General features: G+C 25.5%; 1 protein-coding gene across 2 annotated transcripts; it reads right to left on the reverse strand.

Annotated features, from left to right (window-relative positions):
- Positions 1–343: 343 nt before the first annotated feature.
- On the reverse strand, positions 344–23,914 carry LOC129988981 (nucleolar protein 56-like). 2 transcript variants are annotated; one of them, XM_056097279.1, is made up of 11 exons: positions 23,769–23,914; positions 18,953–19,148; positions 17,767–17,931; positions 14,314–14,515; positions 8,483–8,670; positions 8,195–8,346; positions 7,970–8,070; positions 4,908–5,056; positions 3,445–3,566; positions 2,367–2,572; positions 344–621 (listed from the first exon to the last, which is right to left on the reverse strand). In XM_056097279.1, exons 1-11 carry the CDS (start codon positions 23,769–23,771, stop codon positions 435–437), a joined length of 1,671 nt encoding a protein of 556 aa, XP_055953254.1. In that variant the 5' UTR covers positions 23,772–23,914; the 3' UTR covers positions 344–434. The 2 variants fall into 2 exon arrangements, with proteins under 2 accessions (XP_055953254.1, XP_055953255.1); XM_056097280.1 differs by lacking the exon at positions 23,769–23,914 and adding an exon at positions 23,661–23,745.
- Between the last annotated feature and the right edge of the window lie 770 nt (positions 23,915–24,684).

Raw genomic sequence — 24,684 nt, forward strand, 5'->3', positions numbered from 1 at the left:
TAAAACATGGAGATTCCTCAAAATTTTGAGTTTAAATTTTTTGCAGATTACTGTAATTTCTCTGTACTACTTATACAAGAGAAAAACAAAAAGATATATTTTTCACAAACTTAAAATAAATCATTAAGATACTGATTAAGTAAAAAATTACGCAAAAATGGAAAACTAAATTAACCAGTTAAAAGGCAGACCTTATAATTAGAATTGTTAATGACTGTAAATACCTGAAACAATATATCTTTATTATTATTTTCTTTTTTAAACTCTGAATTGATGACTTACTTAAAACGCAATTCATAACTAACTAGATTGCAAGATACGAAATTATGAAATTGTAAACAAATTTTTAAAAAAGAAAGTTTTTTTATTTAAAACTTAACATACATTGCGTATAAACACAAATTTGTTAAATGGGTAAATATTCTTCACTCTTCTTACGATAAAGAGAGTTCCATGTGCTTATTCTTTTTCTTCTTTTTGGCGGAATCAGTTTCTTGCACATCACCATTTTCTAAAATACTATTTTCCTCAACAATATGCTTATTCTTTTTTTTCTTTTTAGGAGGCTCTGCAGAATTTTCATAAACTTCCTGAGACTCATTTGCTGAAATATCGTTTGTCCTAAAATGTTAAAAAGAAAAGAAAAACATTACTAAAAAATATTTAAAATACAAATATTAGAACTTAAGATTTAATAACTAGATAAATTAATTATTTTGGATAATGCAAGGTTTCCACTCTTACCGAAGGGGAAAACAATCAAGGACTTTTCAAAAAGTTATTATAATTAGCAAATAATGAAAAGTTGTAAAAATTTTGGGGGTAAACATAGTAAGTAGGATAGGGATAGCGAACCAGTGGCACACATGCCATTGATGGCACAATATTTTGGGCACACCGCTGATCAAAATGGTTTGCATAAAATAAAATTATGATAAACTGATTGCCGGTTTATTAAATTCAATTCCCGATTTTAAATAAAAGTACTTGAACATGGATTTGAAATTTAAAACTGAGCTGGATAAGGTAAGTAATGCCTGAGCAAATATGTGTCCCCGAATTTCCACACCCAAAGAAAGAAATTGTATTAACTAGGAATAGCACTCTACACAATGAATCTTCGATACTAATATTCCGATTCCAAAATTTGGAGAAAAAAAATTGCTTCTAAATCACTGCAGTCTCTCGAAATATTCAGAAGAATTAGCTTAAGATTCAAAGAAAAAAAACACATCCTGAGCATGGGAGAAGAAAGAAATTTGTTTAAAGTTACTCATTTTTCTCAGTTATATTTTTAAAAACTTTTGTATGTAAAAAAAAAAAAAAAAAAAATCTAAAAGCATTATGGTAAGGCAAAGTAAAATTTCTTTTGCCCTTGTACATAAGGCAAAGATAATTTCACCCACATTTCATTAGTTAATTTCTTCATAAATACTAAAGCTATGAGGATGGACGATAATGCAATACATGATAACTTTTCAAGGATACATCATATGTTTAAGTTAAAAAGTAAATGAGATTAACAGCTGAAACAATGTCATAATGTTCTATTATGATGAGACAGTAATTAGTCTTATTTGAATTTTCTATCATCTAATCTTAAAAGTATTACAGAAAATGAACATTTCTAATATCTTTTCGCTTGGATGAATTATCTACAAACAGCTCAACCAAGATAATTACCATTTCTATAACAAACATATTACCAAGTGGATCAAATCCAATTATATATATACATAAGCATATAATTCTTAAAATCAGAAGACAAATTTGAAGACATAGAAGAGACATTTTGCATTTTTAAATTCGTTTTAATCCATCCCAGGAAGGCATAATATGTTTACAAGATGTGGGCAAAGCACGTCCGCTCTGTGCGGCACAAAAGCAGAAGTGAGGAAGAGAGAGAAATAAACTATCCCTCGTTTTATATAACATGAGATTTCCGCCACACGTGTTGACCTTGAGAAGGGCAACGGAGGGATCACTTTCAATCGGCATGCGAAACTGATGGTCCATTATTTTAACAAAGCTTCAATTGAATTAATTACATAGAAAAAGTGGAATGGAACCGGGAAATATGAGAACACTTTAGAATGCCCCCGACATGAGCCGAATTAGAACAAAAATTAGGAAATTAATTAGGATTAAATTAAATTTCAAAATATCATTACATATAACAAGGAATGTTTATGGGTTTTAAGAACAAGAGAAAAAAAATCTCAAAATACTGAAATGAAAAACATTATAATCTGTATATTCATATTAGGAATCTATATAATTTAACAGAACACATTCACTTAATCAAGCCATCTATCAAATCCAATAAGAGATTTCAAATTATGTCTTTTTTTTTTTTTAACACTCACATTTCTTCTTCAGCATCATTATGCTTTTTCTTCTTTTTCTTTTTTACTACTACCGAGTCTCCATCATTTGCCTCAGTAGCTTGTGCCAGTGCTCCCATCGACTCATCCAGATCAGTAGAGAGGTATAGTTCATCCAATTTCCTTTTCTTTGCTTTTTTCTTCTCCTTTTTCATTCTTTTCAATATCTCAACTTCAGATGCTTCTGCCTAAAATACAAAAAGGGATGAGAGGGTTAAAACAAATAAACATAGAAAAAAGCTTTGCTCTTTATGTTATTTGTTGATCAAGCTTTAGTATTTCACCAATAAACAACAGAGAATAAGATAATTATATGCAGCAAATGCCCCCCCCTCCATGTCAAGTAAACATAGTTAAATGGTTCCAATTGTGTGCATATATGTTTTAATTACAATTCTATTAGTTAGGATAGATCTGTCCATTTCTATCTTTTAATACATTTTTAGCCACAAAATATAAAGAGAATAGCAAAAAAGTACCAAACATAAAATTTATATACTAACAGGAAAATAAAAAAGTACGAAACCAACACTTCAAAAGTTCAATAATTAAAATAATCCTAATTGTGAAATCTTAGACAGTTTAGCAAATTGACATAATTTCTATTATTGATATATCAGTGTTGAATCAAAATTAAATTTTGAACCCAACTTAAGTCAAGATTAATTTAAATTAAACCTGACAAACCATGACAGCTACTTCAATATACATTCCATTATTTTACCAAATGTTTAACACATCTGTATCAAATAATATAATTAACAGAATATTGAAATTTGATAAAAAGTCATAGTTAACTTCAAAACCCAACCTTAAAAAAATAATCCAAATTAATTAGACATCATTATTGAAATTATGCATTTCCTAAAATAAATAAATATGAACGCATACATATTATATAATATGCCTTTTTTATAAGCCAGAAGCATTTTAAAATATTATTAATGCATCAGATGTAACAGAATGTACAGATAATGCATGTATTTATAATAAAAATACTGTCTATTTCAAGCAAAAGCTAAGCTGAAGAAAAAATTAATTTTGAGAATTATAGTATTACTTCTTCCAATGCTTCATCCATGACATCAATATTTTTCTTTGGTATCTCACCAGTTTCATAAAATTTCAATCGATCTTCAACTTGAGCTCGTAGCTTGTTTCCAAATACTTCAGTAGGAATTTCTGCAATCAATTTTATATTAATTTACACAAAGAAAATTCAAGAATACATTTTTAAATTAAGCTTTTCTTCTCTTAATTTTTGTATACCTTTCCACATAAGAATGTCACATACAACACTTAATCAAAAAATATTTATCTTTGTGTCTGTAGTTATTCGTTTTAGATTGGTAACATTATAAATATTCGGAAAATACCATAAATTGTGTTTTTCACCGATTGTTTTTTTTATTGTTAACTTTTTATTTTTAAATTTGAACTATTCAAATGTAAGTATAAAAATTGTACATCGAAGAAAATTGTGTAAAATTCTATTATTTAACTTCAGAGCAGTTCAAACAATTATATATTCAATTTTTCTCTCATTTCCCTAATTCAAAAAAAAAAAAAAAAATTATTAAAAGGTATACTAATTTGAGTGCAAAATAATAATTAATATTTTTTACTAGCACATAAATAAATGCCATTGATAAAATTGCATGTAGTATTTTCTTTAGATGTAAATGACAATATACATATTAAAATGTCAAAATAAATATAGTCTAGAACAATATAACAAAACTGAATACACATGTTAAGAAATTACCTTTTCCTTTATTTAGTATAAAATTTGAATTAGATTTGATTATATTTTATTCATTAAGATTTAAATGCTCGCATTTTCCATGAAAAATATGACTATTTGATTTTTTTTTTCATAACTATATTTCATGTATTGTTGCAGCAAGTGATATCTAATATTGAAACTGTAAGAATAAGTATGTAACATAAGATGTATAAAAGCAATTTAGTTTTAAGAAATAGCTGATATTTCAAGCAATAAGAGGCTCTATATCTTAAACAATATTTGCTTAACATAATACAACAGATTTATTTTAATAGTCTTGTAATATCAGTTATGTCAAAGCACATATTCTTTTATTCAGTAGATACAACATAATTTCACACTTGCTTTGCACAACCAAATGAGACATCATTGCCTAAACATTATGACTTTATCAGAGAAAAGATTGATTTTTCATGATTTCTTTGGATGCTAGCACATAATTTCACACTTTCTTTGCACTATCAACAGAGTCATTATTGACTAAACATAATGACTTCATCAAAGATAAGATTTGCTTTCCTCAGATTTCTTTAAAATAAAAAGTGTGTGTGTGTGTGTGTGTGTGTGTGTGTGTGTGTGTGTGTGTGTGTGTGTGTGTGTGTGTGTGTAAAATGATAAAACCAGAAATTTTAGAAAAAATGCAAGCAGACAGACACCTATATTGCACTAAAAAAAAATTGAACATAATTATGTAAATGTTTATAAAGAAAATTAATTTAGATATAAATACTACTCACCTCTGAAACAATCAATTCTTGTAGCCACTGAGCACTTATTAGCTAAATACCTAGAAATGCGTCCCTTGTTACTTTTGGCTGCCTTTCCAATGAATTTGGAATGAAAGAGGAGTCCATATTTTGGAGTATTTCCACGTGTCTTTAAAGCTCTAGAAAAATATTTTTTTTTAATATAATACAGCTATATAATATAATATTATCAAAGTTTAATAAAGCTTAATATTTGGCTTCATAATAAGGCTTTAAATATAGGCAGTATTATAAAATATTGATTAAATTAAGTGCTGAAATAGCATTTACTTAAAATTTCCAAAACAAACCACTGAAGAATGGCTCTTTAATCCTATTATGTAAAATAATTATTTTTCTTAAAAATTAAATAAATTATTTATAAAGAGGACTAAAAGAAAACCAAAAATGCAATTTAACTTATAATTTTTTTTAATTAAAATATAGAAACATTTATTTGTTTTCTTAAAATTTCTTTACTAAATTTTTTAATTCAGCCCAGATACATTAAGCAAATAACTTTACAAATCAATAGTCAATACTTCAATATTAAATTAGAAAAAGAAAAAACTAATAGTATAAACATGATTCACCAATTTATATACACAATGGCAATTCAATTGATTGCACTCTGGATCTGTAGCTAACCCTAAATTCATTTTTTAAATTTAAAATTTTTGTTTCTAACTAATGCTTTACGTTTCCCACTATTAGACTTCAATACTTTTTGCTTATTTTGTCATTTTGTGAGTTCAATGATCAACAAAAAAGACATAAAAACAATAAAAATGTAAATGATGCAATAAAGAAGAGACCGCAATAAGCACACACCGAGAGTATTCAATGTGCAGCCGATGAAAGCCCACAGATCACACAGCTGATTAAATGATGGAAGACCAAAAGCAACCACATTATTCTTTTGAATTTAGAGACAGTATAGATGTAATCAGAGCAGGCATGGCTTGAAGCATTGATCTTTATCTTTCACTCCGAACCAGAATTCACTTTCGTTCTTCAATATTTTTTCATTCTGTCTCTCTATCAATGGTTATTAAAGTTTTGGTTTTGATTCTAATATTTTGACAGAAATGCATCTTTTTCAGTGAATATTTATTTCCTTTCAAAGAATTTACTCATAAAAAATTAAGTGGGAAACTTTCTAAAACATTCAGGTTCAAATTTATATCAGCAATTGGTTATCACATGCAGAAAAAAAATTAACGTTGCAGACCACTTACTGTATATCTTATTTGATATTCATTTTTGGATAAGCCTTATCAAACTGACTAGACAAAAAAAAAAAAGTGAATGTAAGAGTGCAGAGGCAGGCTCTAAAACTTATCTGTCAAATTATTATTTCAGGAGTCATAAATTTCTAATGCCAAAATTGTTAAAATTTTATTATATACTTATTACTTGATTGATTTGAAATGTCGAAAACTTCATGTGCAGATTTGAAATAAAAAAGTTTAGACTGTAATGGGTAAAACTTTTTTAAGTTTTTTTTTTTTTTTAAATCTTTTTACAGCACTGCTAATTTCTACGTTGATAAGCTAAGATTTGTTATACAATATAATTTCTATTAATTTTTCTAATATGTAATAAACTGTTATTACTGTCACTGACATTATACAACTTTTAATGTCTTGTGCTCTTATACATAACTAGTTCATCACACTAAGTTTGATGAGCATGAATTTTTCATATAAGAATCTAAATTCCTTTTTTAACATAAATACATCTTTCAATTCATAACCATCATTTTAAATGCAGAATACAAACAAAGAAAATAAATATATATTTCCAGTGTATAAAAAAATTAAAATAAAAATGTATCTATGAATACAAAAATTTAAAAATTAGCAACTGAAAAATTACAAAATAATACTTTTAAGGAAACCAAAAGTGATAACAGAAAGAGGATAAAATTCCATGACTGAAAAAAAAAAAAAAAAAAAAAAAAAACCCTGTCAAACTTGAAGAAATTGAACAATTTTGCACAACTATCACCCTCCACGAAATTCATTTTAACTTACTACCTTATATCCAAAAGTATTAATTATTTTTTATAACTTAATTAAGAGTTATGAAGTTTTAAAAAAGCATCAATATATGCTATATAAAGCAAAAAAAAAAAAAAAAAAAAAGGCGATGATTAACAGACGATTTTGATGATTCCTAGTAACACAGTTCTTAAAGACAAAACTTCATATTATTAACCTTACTATCTCAAGATCAAACAAGAATATACGACAGCAATCTATTTACCAATGAGAAAAGAAGAATCATTTTTCATAAATAAAGTTGCACAATTCATAGTGCAAAAAATTCAAACATGAAACTATTTTATTTTTTTTTAATGCTTTATATGTGCTCAAAAACTGACCATCTTATAGAAAAAGAAAAAATACTAATGTTCAGTGCAAAATTTGTAAAACTTTGCTTTATGCCCATATATGAATTAACAGAAGGAAAATGATAAAAGATTTCTAATCAGCCAAGACATAAGAAATGAAAAAAAAAAAAAAAAAAAAAAACTAAAATGAAAAAAAATGAAGTTTTGACATCAGTAACTTCTAGAAAGAGATAATAATGATTATATATAAACATTTTTGTGTAAAATGTAAATAATGATGTAACACTGATTTTTTAATTCTTTACCAGCAGATTTTTTTTAAAAATGTTATAATATTATAAAGTTTTATAAGAGTGAAACGGCAACAGTTTTCACCATAGAAGCAAACGAAGGGCCAAACATCAAAACAAACCAATAAATGTTATTAAATAAAGAAAAAAAATGGATAAATCCTTAAAATTAAAATTTATTGAGTCTCTTAACATTTGCATTCTTATAAAAATCTATTGTAACTTCGCTATCAGTTAAAGCATAATTTTGATTACAGAAAAAATCCTTGAGACACTCATGTTTTGTCCGATATTATAAACCGTATAATGATGAAACCAGAAATAGCAAAGATTTAATGGTTTAATTTTTACCTAATTAAAAAAAAAATCAACTTTTATGAATTACAGCAATTTATAATATTCCATACCTGAAAAGTGCCTTCTCAGCTCCTAAAATCTGTACTGTAGAAGCCGGAGCTTTAGCAAGATTGGTCAAACTACCAGCTTGTGCAATAAGGCGAGCACCAACCTTGCAAAAAAATATTTTTATGACACTTAAAATTTTTTATGTTTAATAATAAATATCAAAAATAAACAATATTACTTTCTTAAAATTTAAATATGCATTATATACCATAAAATAAATATCTCACCACTTCTCCAATTAAAGCAGCTAGATTGGGTGCCACACAATGCATTTTGGATTTTAAATAATCCATTAAATGTTTTCTACGTTCAGTTAGTGCAATAACTCTTTCGGCAAAAGTGTACATATTTTCCAAATCAGTATCAGAGATGTCCATACCTGAAAAGCAATAAAAACGATTATTGAAAAAATTCTGTGAATTTAACAAAATGCAATATTTTTAGAAAAAGGATTGATACCGAATGATAAAAATTGAATCAATAACCAGCATAAAACACTAAGAAAAATTGCTTACCCATAGAGCTGCGAGCTACATCTAAAACATTCTGTACTTTCACAGGATCATTCAGTATATTTTCTAACTTCTCAAAGATGTCTTCTGGCAAATTTTTCCTGTCTCTAATGGCATTAATGCATTGAATATACAATGTGTTTTCTGGCACTATCTTAATGAGTTCTGGAAAATGGTGAGAATACCATTCACTGTAAAATAAAAGAAATTAACCAATTTTATTGCAATAAAACAATTTGGCTAGTACTTACAAAAATTAATTTAGAATCCAGTTTTAACAAATAAATTAAAATTCTCTGTAATCACAGTTCAACTTATAAATCTCATTTGTATTCACATTTTTAGTTTGTTATAAGTTTAAAGCTCATTTATTTATCTGTATCTTCTACCTTTCATACTCAACAGACTACCCATTATCTTTCCATTAAATTATGCTTTTTTTCTTTCCCCAGGAACAACATGCTTTTCAATGCTTATGGCTTGCAAAGCAGTTTTTAATTTTACAAAAAACACTTTAAAAAACTAAAAATATGTTTACACCTTTCTAGTTTTTCCTAAAGTCATTTAATTTAAAAATTAATACAACAAAGAAAGACGCATTCAACTTTAAATGAACTCTTAATAATCAACAAAGGTTCCAAACCTGGATATAAGAAATGCAGTAAAAGTGGAATTCTAATGACATATCACAATCGAAGATAAACATTTCTCATATAATTCAAATGTAACAATCTTCAAGAGGATTAATTACGAAAATATTATATACCAATGCAAAATGCATTCACTTGTTAGACATTTTCAAAATTGAGTTTAAATTAAACATTGTAATGTAAGCACCAAATGGCTTTTCACATCTTGCTCAAGCGGATGATAAATTGTGAATAAATTTTTTTTCTTATATTTCGAGTGTGTAAGCGAAAAAGATATTGTGTTCTTAACAAGAATTGTTTGGTAAAATACAAACTTTTTCTTTCCAGTTTTATACGATTAAAACCAAGAGAAAATAAAATATTGTTCAATTTTATACATGCATATATAAAATATTTAATATTTAGGCAAAATGTATGAAGTTTTTGGGCTGATATCTGCTTTTAAAACTAAATCATGTAGTGGACATTATGAGTAAAGATTGTGACTAATACTCAACAAATAAATATTCAAAAAAAAATATCTAGGAAGATAATGTTGTAGCTTTAAAAATCATTTAATGGAAGTCTTGCAATTATTAAGTACTAACCACATTTAGCAAACAGCTGGTTAATCCATTACATTAAGCTTATATTCATATTTTATAATATTAGACAGAATGATTCTAAAAATAAGAGATTTACAGATTTTGAATAAACATAATTTAATTTAAATAACAGTAATTGTTTATTATTTAGCTAATAAAAAATACAATTAATAATAGCATACACATGAATAATAAATTAATTGATACAATTATTTGTACCCTAAAAATAAGCAAACTTACAATTTTCTTATGAAATACACAACCAAATAATCTAGAAAATACAAAATTATCACAATCATCTTAATCATTCATCTGCTTTCAAACATCATTCAAGCCAAATATAATCCTGAAATATAAATAATCATTATAATAATATATATGAAACAAACTAAAAATTATAAAAACTATGTATAGAAAAAATTCTAGGATAAATAACATGTTAGAAATAAAACTACATTTTTAACAATTAAAGCCATGGCAATTCTAATTCTTATTACAATTACTGCATTATCCAGTAGATTAGAAATATTATACTTATGCTGATGATAAATTATTAAGTTACTAAAAGTAAATATTAAAATCTAATATTCAGATATAATTACTGCAGCAATACATATCATAGAAAAATTAATATTTTCTATCATTTGCAAATTTCTATAGATCTACAGTTTTAGAAATTATGGCAAAATATATCTCATTTCAAATCAAATCTAATCCAAAAATAAAAATTATTTTATGTTTTAAAAACTGAGCAGACAGAAAAAAAAAAAAAAAAAATCAACATGTATAACCTATAAATATATGCTTCATTTTCATAATTTTAATGAAAAATAAATTCTTTTATTAAAAAAAGTATCAACATATAAGAAACTTAAAAAAAAAATAGACTTAGTGAAACAAATCTAATTTTCATTACTGCAATAAAAAGTATTCTAACATTATATATTAAAAAAATTGTGGGTGGTTTTTTTTTTTTTTGCAATTTTTATGAATTAGGGATTATTTTGTACGATAATTAAATTCGTACAATTGATATACAAGTATTTTTCATTTTAATACAATGCAAATTTTTTCGTAAAATACTATTTTCAAAATTTTCTGCAGAAAAAAACAGCTAAAATTTACTTTGCTTTTTAACCAATTAAAATTTTGAAAAAAATTGCTCTATATTAAATAAACTAATAAAGATACTAATTGAATAAACTAATTACATACTAATAAAAATTGCTGTACATTTCCACTTTCTAAAGTTTATTTGGATCGAATTTGATAACCCTATGTCTACAAGGCAGTCTTGTAGAACAGAACAGTCTTGTAGATAGATAAAACATATTCACAGATTTATTATTAGTAGTAAAAATAATAGTAGAATATCAGATTTCATCTATGTAATACACATCTTGAGAATTTCTTCTAAAGCTCTGCATTTTAATCTTTTGAAATTATGAATATATATATCAAAGTGAGATCATATACCATTTTAAAATATATCAAAAATATTAATGAAGTTGCATAAGTAAAGTACATGCTTTCATAAAATATTTCTTGCATGTGTCTTTAGCCATTTTATATTTTAAAAATAATCTTGCATTTGTAAATAAAATACTTTTTGTAATAAAATACTTTTGATGTTAGTAAATTTTAGGTCAGGATTATAAGTAAATGAGGAATCCAACACATATAGATGAAGCACACAATTTTGCTATTTAATAAAATTTACCAACTTTTGAGGGACAAAAAAGATAATTATCTAATTTTAGATTAGACTTTTTCCCAATTAATAAAATGCTTGTTTACTATTCTAATCAGTATGTGCAAAACCTAATATTTTTTAAAAATCAAAAATCTTGCAACATGGTTAATAATCTAAGAAAAAAAGAGAGAGAAAGAAATGAAAATAACCTGTCTCTCCACAGATTTATGGTACTTTTTGTTCAGTCTAATATTAAATTTAATAAAGGGAGAGAGAACTAAAAATTCAATATCGATTCTTACATAATGTTTTCAGATCAATTTCATGACGATTAGATAAGATAAAAAAATTATTATAGAATTCAATATCATTTAAGGCTCAGGGGTGTTTGTGGGACCCCAAAAAATCCCCTGAAACTTTTACGGACTTACTACCGACATTTTGGAGTTTCGAGAAGGGGGGGGGGAAATGAAAAATTACAATTATGAAGTATTGAATGACCTAATTATAAAAGTTCAATGAATTACTTTTTTTGCAAAATTAAGACCTTTGAACCCAAGTCACGTGATCGCACATCTGGTCAAACGAAGTTTCTCCCTTTTTTTTTCTGCCGCGCCTACTTGCCGAAAAGAATCCAGAAGAGAATGTCTGAGAACCGGGGGAATGAGTCATAACTCGCAATAAGGAAAGAACAAAAAAGAAGTTTTTTCCCCCTTTTCACGCATTATCACTGCCTTTGGAGAAAGAAAGGAAAAGTTTTTACCACACACACCGACCTTGCGTTTTCTGCTTTCAAAGCAAACAAAATTACCCAGATCAAAATAAATAATTCATTATTATTTCTACTTCCTTTTGAACGACGATCCCCGGAATTTCCGGGTATCGAAGTTCAAAATCCCCGGAATTCCGGGATTTCCCCGGAGCACAAACACCCCTGAAGGCTCTAAATAATATTCTAACTTTAATAACCCTTAAGTTTAATAATAAAACCCTTTTAACCCATATTCTTTAACTTAAATAATATTCTAACTTTAATAACGGTATCAACTTTCACCACCATTTTCCAAATTATTTCTAAATGTGCGGTGCTTTCCGATCGAAACCAAAGGCTCTAAAACAATATTCTAACTTTAATAAATGCCTGTAGTTAATAACCCTCTTCCATACAAAAAAAAGGCATCATTTTTAATGCTTTTTCTTAATACCTTCAATTTATTTTTTTCAGCAAGCAAAAAATATTCATTGCATTCATAAATTTGTTGTAAGAAAGCTGTCTACAACATTCACGATTTGATTTGAAAAAAAAATGTGCAAGAGAAGATCTTCATACTTGATATCTTTTTAGGTGGTTTCAGAGACATACCACCATGCACCTACAGTACGAGATTCTTTACCACTTGAAACACATTAGTAAAACAGATCTGTTTTCCTTCCCCCGACTCTCTAAGTCAAGTGGCTGTATCTACATTCGAGTAAGGTTTATATGAATAGGATGGTTAAAATTTTTGCTTTCCAGCTGTGTTCTTCATGCATTAGCAAGTAATCATATTATGGGGATGTTAAATATATTTTCTAATATAGTATAATTTTCTTAATTTTTAAATGGTTAATTTAAACATATTTCTTCATAACTTGAATATAGTTTTGATAGTATTTAAAGTCTAAATGCCAAATAAAGAAATTGCCATTCTTTATTTAATGATTATTTGTTATTAAAATCGCTTATTTTTCTTTTATGATTTTTCTTCATGTTATAAGATATTGTAAATAGTTTTCATTGATAATATTGTATGTTTTAGTGTTTCCATAAATAAATATTGAATAATTATGTTACAATACAAATTAAAAAGTATTACTTATTTATAAGAAGAATATATCATAGATGTGAGGTGGTGTTCCAGGGAAACCACCACCACCCTCATGGTTCAGTCCACTATAAATGTTTTAAAAAGGTATTTTCTCTTCCCTTAGACCCTAAGCATGTAAATTAATTACATAATTTTTAAAAATGCAGAAAATTTATGTTTGTGCACTTCCAAGGGATTAAGTCCATATAATTAAAATAAAAACTCTTAATCACACACAAAAGTGATTTCAATTTGAAGAAAATCAGCGATACTTCTGTATGGAATTTTAAAGATATACAATATAAAAAAAGATATGAAAAGCTAGTTTATCCAAGATTGAAAAGGGAGGGGGAAAGAGAGAAAAGAAAATGATATGTATCCATAATTTAAAGCATAGCTTATGCTATACAATAACATTGTATTACACTCTCATCATCTTCTTTCTTCAATATCACTAAAAAATATGAAATAAACAAATCATCATTCCTGTGCTTTCAATCATGGAAGAAAAAAACGTAATTAAACATTTGTAGAAACAGTGAAAAATCGATTATATTTCACTGTAACAATATGAAGTAAAAAATTTTTAAAAATTATAAAAATTTAGAAAAAATTAAATATCTATGACATTTTTTTTAAAATTTCAAAATGATATAAAAATAATTTTGGGGTGATAAACATTTCTGGAAGTTATCACAGAAAAACATTAAAACTAAATATTTTATTAATAATTAAAACTTCATGGGAACAATCATTTTTTATATACATTTCCACTGCCTAACATATATTTGTACTAAATATCTGCTCTGTGGATCAATGCCAGCATATATATTCTATTTTACTATCAAAAGGAATAATAAAAGCAGCATTATTTATGGGTACTTTAATACATACGCAGATATATTAAAACCAAATACAATTCTTCCGATATAAAGTTAATAAACCTTATAATTAAATAATTAAAATTATTATTTTATCGTAGAAATATAAGAAACAATTAAGTCAATTTAAAGCATATATTTCATAGCCATAAAAAATATAATACCAGTATAGTACTTACCGTACTCTCATGCTAAGCGTGTTTATATCCTTGTCCATTTGATCGACTAGAGTAATAGTCTGGATGATCATGTTGTCGACTCTACCAACGTTGAACTTAACTTGAGCACGTGAATATGCATGACCAAGGCCAAGCTGAACTTTTGTTGCAGCATTTAAATCATTGAAGCCTGGTACAAGATTATGGAAATGACATCTGATACCTATGGGATAAAAAATAACAAATTATAAACATTTATGAACCTATACAATCTATTACCTACTTCATTTACATTGACAAATAAATGAATAAAATAACACCTATTAAACTTATATAAGTAAAACATTTATACAAGTTAATACTTACTCAACACTTATACTTACATTTATATAAATAAGTTTAAGTTTGAAAATAATGGTTCAATAAACAAATTACCAATAAACGAACACTAAAGCAAAAAACAATTGTAATTTTTCTTGACAAAATATAAAAAAACAATAAATTTAATTTCACAAGAAACAGTTCAATCCTAAATGTTAATACTGAAGTGGAGATAATAAAAATTCAAAATAAATTTTTAACAATAAATCTGCAGTACGATTTAGAAGCAAATTAGTAAGAAAAGTTTATATTTTAAACTTTCTTTTAAAAGAAAATGGTATAAACAATTATTTCATATCATTTATAATGTAGATAAGTTTTTCAAATATAGACATATAGGATATAATATTTAAAAATAATAATAAAGAGACTTACAATTTAAAAAGGAAACCAATGGACTTAAGAGTCACTGAATAAAGCAAAAACTATTTTTTGGAAAATCGTTATCGATATCATGGGGCGATTTTTTTAAATTTTGTACCAGAATTTTAATTAAAAATTTATCATTTTTAGAATGCAATAAAAATATTACCATAAAAATGATATTTACATCATAAAATTAAAACCTTTTTCTAATAATTCCAAAAGAATTATTGTGCAACTGTTGGGGTTGTGTACCTCTAATGTATTTTAATACATTTTTTTTTATATAATCACTTGTAACAAAACTTTTTATTTTGTGATGAAAGCCAATTTCATTTTTCATTAAATATTTTAAACCGTTTGTTTTTTTTTTGTTAAATATTTAATACAAAAGTTATCCTCAGCTTTTGCATACTAATTTTAAGATAATACATCTATTTAATAATGCCAATGTTAATATTATGATATTTTGTCATTGAATTTTACAATCTTTTTTTTTTTTTTTTTTAGAATAAACTAATCAACATTAGCGATTACTTATTCATTTTTGTGCATATGATTAGTTTAAATACGCATTTGAATTTAGCTAAATATGTGTACTTAATTTAAATCAAATCAAAATAATACATCCTAAAAATAAATAAAAAATAATATAGTCACATTTTTTTTAAGTTAGTTTACACAATGTTTTTATAATCATTTAATGTAAAAGGTATAAATAATTAATTTCATTAATAGCAATATTCTGGAATTTTCTTTTATGTTTATGCTAGACAAATACTCATAAATTTTATGTATTATATAATTTTGTGCTTTGATTTTTTCAGGCATTTAACACTTTCAATTTATCAATGATTTAACAGGTTGCTAATTTTACAATTGGATAAATTAATTAAAATTTTTAATAAGATGAACAAACCAGTTTATCATAAACAGTAGCCTAAAATAAAATATAGAATGAATCGCCTAACTTTTAAATTATACATTCTTTGTAAACTAAAAGTTTTATCTGGTGCAGAAAATAACAAGAAAATCTAAAACCCATATCGAACAACCTTAATATCAAACAGGCACTACGATTTTACTATTAAAGAATATAATTCTTTATTTTAAAGTATATCTGCATATTTCAGGAAATAATTGATAGAGTTAGATGAAAGACGCAAAATTAACTCGTGTTTTTGATTAAATGATGTTTCATATACAGATTAATTGCATAAAACTAAAGCACAACATAACAAAAATAAGCATTCAATTTTATGTTATCTATTATTGTTCTGTGTAATAATTTGATAAGCTCCATTTTCACTTACAAGGCTAAAAAGATTACATTCGATAGCTTTTCTTTTTATTTTACTTTGTCTACAAGTTAACATCATATCCTCCAACATTTGTTACCCAGTTACCAGTAGCATTTCTTACCAATATATTACATATAATGTAGCATCAACAAATTATTGAAAAGATATTTCCCAAAAATTTTAATTAAAACAAATATTTTCAAACATTATTCAAAATTATTTGATGAAAATAAGTAATTATATTCTACTTGAAATATCATATTTTGTTGATCAAAAAAAAATTATTTGTTAGACATTGAAGAATGTTTTTCATATTTTTTTTTTAAATAATTACCGCCAAGGTTAGCATCACAAACTCTCATACTCATTTTTGTTACGAAGAGCAAATCTAACAATTTTGTATTCATGCTGGAATAAGATCCCATTTGATTTTTTGCTAAGCATGCTAAAAAATTTTTCATTACCAACAATGCTGTGAATAAGGATTCAAGAAGATTAAATTTGCAGCATTCTTTGTAGTTTTACCTATATATTCATCTATAGTTTGTTCACTACATATAGTTTTCACATCAATAGTTATTGGAAGATATACAACATTCATCTTCAAATTTCTGAATAAGTTTCAACTGGCATATACCATCCTTCAACGATTTTTTGAAGTCAAAGTGATGACAAATTGAAATTTTTTTTAAATACATTATCTCAAAAATATAAATTATTTTTTAACATTTTAATATATTTTTTAAAATTATATATCTATAAAAAATACTCTGGAACAATTTTCTAAATTCTTTGTTTATTTTTCTTGCAGAAAAATTATTAATATCATTTATCAATTAACATTAACGAGTTAAGTTTCATATGTTATAATACAAAATATCCGATACTAAATGAGTTGAATGGTACCTTCTTTAAGAAATTACATGTAAAAAGAAAGAAAAGAAAGAAAAATATAGATTTTACTGTATTGCAATGTAGAATACAAGATTTCATTGTTTTTGATCACAAAAAGAATTAAATCTTCATTTTCATAATTATTCTATATTATCTATCATAAGTTAATTTACATAATAACTTGACTAATGGGAATAATTTATTATGAAATTTGACAAAAACTTACATCATTATTACATGTAAAAGATAGATTTTTTTAAAAATTCATTCTTAAGAAAAAAGTGATTATATATTTCCAATCTAACATAAACAGCCCTAATATTAAAGATCGCTGGTGCATCTCTCGAAAGAATAGTATCTAGAGGAAACTAAATATTTTTAATTCAATATCCTCTGTATCCATATGATTATGTTTTTAAAGGAACAATGATTCATAAATATTTTGATTTTTTATAAAGTCAAGAAAGTAGCAAAAAGCAGATCTGAAGCATTGAAGAATGATCAAAATAACCTTATGCAAAACTGAAAAGAATACCTCTGATTAATTCATTCACAACATCTGAAGCATCACAGGTAATGTCAAGTTTCTCTTTAATTGAAGAAGCTAATTGTGCATCTTCAACTCCAAGTACATGCTTCTTTTTCTTTTTCTTTGGGAAATTATTTGCAAGAAATTCTTCAAGATGAGAATGAAGTATACCTAAAATATAAAAAAAAGAAAAGGCATAATAGAATTTGTTTAACATTAACTGCAATTTTTATAATTCTTTATTCTTCTTACATATTTAAAATACAGATTTTATAATATTATTTAGTTTTGAATGCATCTTTCAATAAAATCTTCAATATTTCTATTCTAAAGATGCACATTTTTCTTTAATAATGAATAATTTTATGGTGCAATAAATAAGCATCATAAAATTGCAAATAACGATAATATATTGACAGAAAAATAATTTAACATCAGAAATTGAAACAAAAGAGAAAAAAAAAAGATTTTCAAAATTTTTAAATGTAATATTTGGTACATGGATTTGTAAATATTAGTTAAATATAAAAATAATTAAAGAAGGTTTTATATTTTTTTCCCTCGACATTATTAATTTTCCTCTTGACATAAATTCTTAAAATTTTGAATTAAAAAGAAATTAATATCAATTATTATTTTCATTTATAAATGAATTTTTAACAAAAATATTAAGAAAATATTTGTCACCTTTCAAATTTATAATATTTTAGATTTGGTATATATACAACAGAACTTAGAAATTAAATTCAATAGCATATTTTCCATTGTCTTACGAAATAAACAAGCCATCTGAGTCACAAGTACAATCTAATTAATGTTTCAAAGAATGATTTTTTTTGTCAGAAATTTACCACTAAATTTTTATTCTAACAATTAATACGTAAAATTAATTCAACATATTTTACAAAAATATTAAAACTACTCTTTTAATTTCAATAACTTTAAAAGGAAATGAAAGCAAAATTAATATTTCAATAAAAATAATATCTTACAATTATGTAGCCAAATAAAGAACATAAAGTTACTTTGAATCTCAAACTAGAAGTATAGCTACTATTAATGTTCATATGAAAACTCAAATTAAGATGTACTTTAAAACTACAAAATAAAAAAAAAAATAATGAAAAAAATTTTTTTAATAAAAATTAAATAATTTTATTTGATGGCAACATAAAACATTAAAATATAATACCTTCTGAAATGCAGTTAATATTCTCCAATGCATCACGTCCTCTTTTAAATGGTTGAAATGCTACAAAATGACATATTTCTTTGAATTTTTCAACTTCTAAAACCCTGTCCCGAATTTCATCTAAAATTCCCTCCTCTTGTTCAGTCATAAAAAGGGCATAGCCAGCGGCATGCTCATATAATGTAAAAAGTTTAGTCTGGAAAACATAAAAAATAATTAATACTATAAAAAAAACCATACGAAAAGCACTATATCAAAGCTTTTACAAAACAAAATCTTTTAAAGAAAGATAGTCAAGAATTTTTTTAATTAAACTGCTATTGCATACACTAATTTTAAATAAAAAGAAATTAAGAAAAAAATTATTAAAATTATCAAAAAAAATCAATAAAAAGACATTAAAAAATTATTATTATACATATTAATATTGAAAAGAGATCAAAGCAAATAAAAAAATTAATGGCAACTTTTGACTTTAAAATCTGACTAGTCTGTATTTTCTATAGGCGGTTCAAGGTCACATATTTTACGTCGTTGTTTGCCTCGCAACAATGCGCCAGACCAGTCTCCCCCCCCCCTTTTTTTACACAACTGTTAAGGTATTCCAAAGGTAAAGTATTTTTAAAACATACTGGCATGGGAAAAAAACAAGCTTTGTCAAAACCATGGCAATGGAGAAGGAGAAAGAGTGAAGAGTAGGGAAAACGAGTGTCCTTGAAACGCCTATAGAAATTACACAGACTATAATGAATTATATATTTCAGTTGACTTAAGAAATTTCAGAATTATATTACTTTGTTAATTAAAAGAAAAATAATGAAATGCTCTTAGTGTAGAATGGAAATGAAATGAAGCTGTCCTACAAATAAGATGTTAGGCTTTAATATATTGAAATAGAGCTTTTGAAAACTTTGTCTCCATGAGAAATGTTTTGTAATCAATATCTAACTACAGTCTCAAAAGTGGAAAAATATATGCAAATGAAACATAAATAATAATTATAAATTCAATTAAATTTGCTGATTTAATTTATTTTAAAGAAATATTTTAATTTAGGATCACTTCTAGGCTATTTTTTTTAACTATTTATGTAAAAATATCTCAAAGTTATTTCCCTGGAAGATTTTGCAATCCCTAATAATATTCAATACAATTAAAGAAAGAATTATAAACAATAAATAATTTATGAAGCTATAGATTAAAGCACAGTTTTATTTTTGACATGAGCACTTAATTGAATTTCATATAATTACTTCCTTCTCCATTCTATCCAGCCTCAGATTTTTGACTATTTAAATCATCGATAAACTGAAGTGAATAATCTGCAAGGACCATAATGCTTACCTAAATGAAGTTACATCAATAATGGAATTATAATAATTCATAGTTTTTGACATCAAATATATCTCCCAAATGTTCCACACTTTATACACTTGAAGATAAATTAGATTTAAATCATACATAAAAACTGCTAATAATTAAGAAATTAACTGTCTAAAAAATTTACACAAAATTTTCATAATATTATCAATGAATGTCAATAAATACTTTATGGCAAAGTTTAATTTGGAGGTTTTTCAAATGAACCAACAATACAACTTTAAAAACAATATAAACAGAAAGGTATGAATTTTAATGCAAATAAATTAGTATCTAACCATAGAATTCTTTTAAAGTTTCAATTTTTTTTCCCCTTATTCTATTATAAAAAACAAAACAAACGAGTCTTGATTTCACTCCTCAAATAAAGAGAATATTACAAGCAATTTGAAATATTATATAAATTCATAGCAAAATAGCATTAATCACTTTTTTCTTACTAAAAAAAAAACTATCTACATACATATGTGTGTGTAAATATAATTTTGCAGATATATGGTCAAAAAGAAGAAACTTTTGACATTTTAAATTTTATTAACTTTTATTTCACCACAGGAATCATAACTATAACAGGGAAGAAGCTGAAGCAATGATAAAATGGCATCTGTTTATATCATAATACAAAAACAAAATGACAAATTTTTCCCTTCAATGATTTTACTATGAGATTCTGATAGGGACTTCTTTCTCATGGTCAACTTAGGCAAAGGAATCTCAAGTACCTTTTTAAAAAGATGTGTAAGTGTTAAAAATTTTATCACTTAATTTCTGGCATGAGAACAATGGAATCAGCAATTTTGTTATAGTTACATTAGAAAAAATTATATAAAGTAGTAAGAATTGGTTCAGGAAATAAGAGCATTTTAGAATGAAGTTAACATGGGCTAAATTAATATAAAAATTAGGAATTTAACTAAAATTTAAATTAAGAAATATCATTACATATATAGAAAATGTAATACGAATGGCTAATATGCATATATAAAATGTTAATATAAACAGAAATAAATCATTTTACTATTTAATGAAAGGCAATTGTCAAATTTAAATAATTAGTTATTTGAGCATTTCATAGCTTGTTCAATGCTTTTAGAGTTGTACTTAATTCAATGCTTCACTAATTGGAACTTTAAAATATTATTAAAAATGGCTGGGATATATCTACATCCTTTAAAACTACATTGGTCAATGAAATAAGATGTTCATTAAAAAAAAAATGCATTATCCAAAGAGTTTAACTGAGCATGAAAACATACTTAATTGTTGCCAGACGTATAATTGTTCTGACTTAATTATGGAAATTGATTATATTTTCTAAAGCTGTTATTTTACAAAAATATTTTTTGCATTGCTTTTAAAACTAAAAAAAAAAAAAAAAAGACTTAATATCTGGACAATCTTTTTCCTTATTTTTAATGATTTATATAAAACTTAATACACTATCAGTAACAATGTTTTAATGTTATGTTTAAATTCAAACTCGTCCATAAAAGCATTCACAAGCGTGTGCTTTTGATAATGTTAAAATTAATATTTTATAAAAATGCTTTCCTTAAACATTGAAATTGGATTTTAAGTTATATTTTTATTTGAAGTATACATACTTTCATTTACATCCACAATAATTTGTATTAGATTGATTCAAATAAATTCATGTTTTTCAATCATATTAAATAACAGGGTTGAATATTTAAAAATGTATTCTATATTAATTGTTTGACAGTCTAAAATATAGATAATCTGGGAAAACAAAGTGGTAACCAAAAGGCAGCATAAAGATAAAACTTATAAAAATAAGAGCTCTAAATTTTGAAAATTTTAATTCTGATACAATTCTTAATTGAAATGCAAACAGGAAAATATTAACGCACTATGCAAATCCCAAACTAATATTCAAACATATTCAGTTTCTTTCCTTATATTAATTTAATAAAACCTATCATTATGATAATTTGGCACAAGAATATGTCAATTTCAAGAAAATCCTAAGGCACAGCAATAAAATTAAAAATATAGAAAATTTGTAACTTGGCTGATTTACAATCTTAGAATCATTAGGACAGTATTAATACAACTAGTTTTGTTTAAGCATTTACTGTTAATTAAAAATTTGAATTATCATAAATTATCTTGTTTTTATTTTATATATAATCTAATGATCACTAAATATGACATCAAAGGTCAACCACCCTAAACAATTATCCATTCTCAAGAGAAGTCTCAAAAACATTACTTTACACAATATTCCTTACCTCAGAAGCACCTAAACATTGTATGATATTCAAGTTCAAAAGGCAATGAAATTTTTTTTTAAGTAGTACAATAGAATTTTGGTACAAACATTTAACAGATTAATAATTGCTCTAACCTGAAATTTATTTTAAAAAATTTAAATGAACCATTTTTTTTATTAAAATCTGAAAATTGTACAATAATGTGAATACAACAGGGAAAATTCTACACTAAACAGTATGTAAACTATTTTATAAATTCTGCATCTATCAACAATATACCATTCCTTTGAATTATATATTAAATTACTTTAATTTGAGATTTTATTCCAAAAAAATTAACTAGAGAAATCTTTTATTAAAATGCAAATAATGTATAATATTGTAAAAACAATATTGAGAGTTCTACATTTCACAGTATTATGAAGTACAATTTGCAAATTCAAAATTTATCAACAATGTGTTGCCAGTACTGTAAACTATGCATTTAACAGTATGATAATATAACTGTATATTATTCATTTTTATACATTTTACCTCAAGTGATTAGACAATACTGAACATTTGTAGATTGTTTTCATTCCGTGTTTAATTATGTTTGAAATGTAACGATATAAATCTGAACTATTGTACTAATTAACAGCAGTGATTATGACGATATCTATTCTTCCATTAAGCATTAGTTTTGACTAGGAATGCGAGATATATTTCTTTTACTTTATTCGTTAACTTTTAAACATCATAAAATAAAATAAAAAAAATCTTTCATTTTCATAGAATACTTTTTGCTGAAATAATCTTCGTGATAGAAAATAATAATCTGGAATCGCAGCGAAATTAAAATGGTTTCTATAGACAAAGCAAAATCCACAACCGGTATTGATCACAGCAGAAGAAATCACACGTATCGTATCTCTGAGCAAGATAGCTATACCAAAACTTCAATGTTAAAAATAATATTACGGCCTAAATAATGATAAAATTAGAAATGGATGCAGGACCTAAGAATATACTTTTAAAAATTGTTTTCAATATTAGAAACAAATTCAATGCAATAGTTTGTCATTCATTATTTATATATCCGAGATAAAATTTACCATTAATATATAATAATTAAAAATTGAACATTATTCCAATCAAAAGATTACGCAATTTTAGAGAAATTAACTAATAGTAAAAAGAATTAGACTATATAATTAACACACCATTTTATCCTGTGTTTGGAGCACATGGCATTCAGCTACTTTAATACATATTGTGTTTAGTTGTATACAATCTGCGGTGCGACGGGGCAATTTAAAACTGTTGGGATGTCAAAAAAAAATTGTTCTTACCTACAATTAAAAGAAACTATGCAAATTTGAAGACTTTCTTTTTTGTATTTCATAAATTGATATTTTGCAAGTGCAACGCAGCCAACTATTGTTAGCTATTTAAAGAAGCTCATTGTTTTATTAAGTATACAGATGGAAAGAAAAGATGCGAAATAATTCATTTTAACGGCCCAAGCTAAAAAAAAAAAAAAATTTAAAAATAAAAAAACAGATATTTTTATAGAAGTCAGACTTCTGTAAAAATAATTCTGTAAAGGCAGTTTATCATTTAAATAAATAATGAGTTTGTTTTCATTGAAAAGTATTGTCCTGCCAACTAGTAATGACGATTGGAATCAATTACAGGTTCAAACCATCACCTCTTACAGAACGGAAATGGCGTTCAAAGAGACAGTTCAAGGAATCGGTGGTCAGTTCCAGAGGTGGTGGATCCTTAATCGAATAGACGCAAGATTAGTCCTGGCTCTTATTCTCTCTCCATTAAATTTGCAAGAGGAATCCTTTATCTATGAACTTTGAGATTCTCTATGGCCATGCAATATCACAAGTCAGATTACTTTAACTGTAGAGGAATTTATATATTTAAATAGATGTTAAGAATTATTATTTTTAGTACTGCCAATAGAGGCAACAACTTTCCGAGTAATTTTGCCTAACAGTCTATTTTAGTCTGTGTGTTTTCTGTAGGTGGTTCAAGGTCATATTTCCTACCGCGTTACTTGTACCAGACAACCAATAACGAGGTAGAAAATGTGACCTTGAACCACCTACAGAAAATACACAGGCT

Source organism: Argiope bruennichi, chromosome 10, assembly GCF_947563725.1.
Source record: "Argiope bruennichi chromosome 10, qqArgBrue1.1, whole genome shotgun sequence".
NCBI lineage: Eukaryota > Metazoa > Arthropoda > Arachnida > Araneae > Araneidae > Argiope > Argiope bruennichi.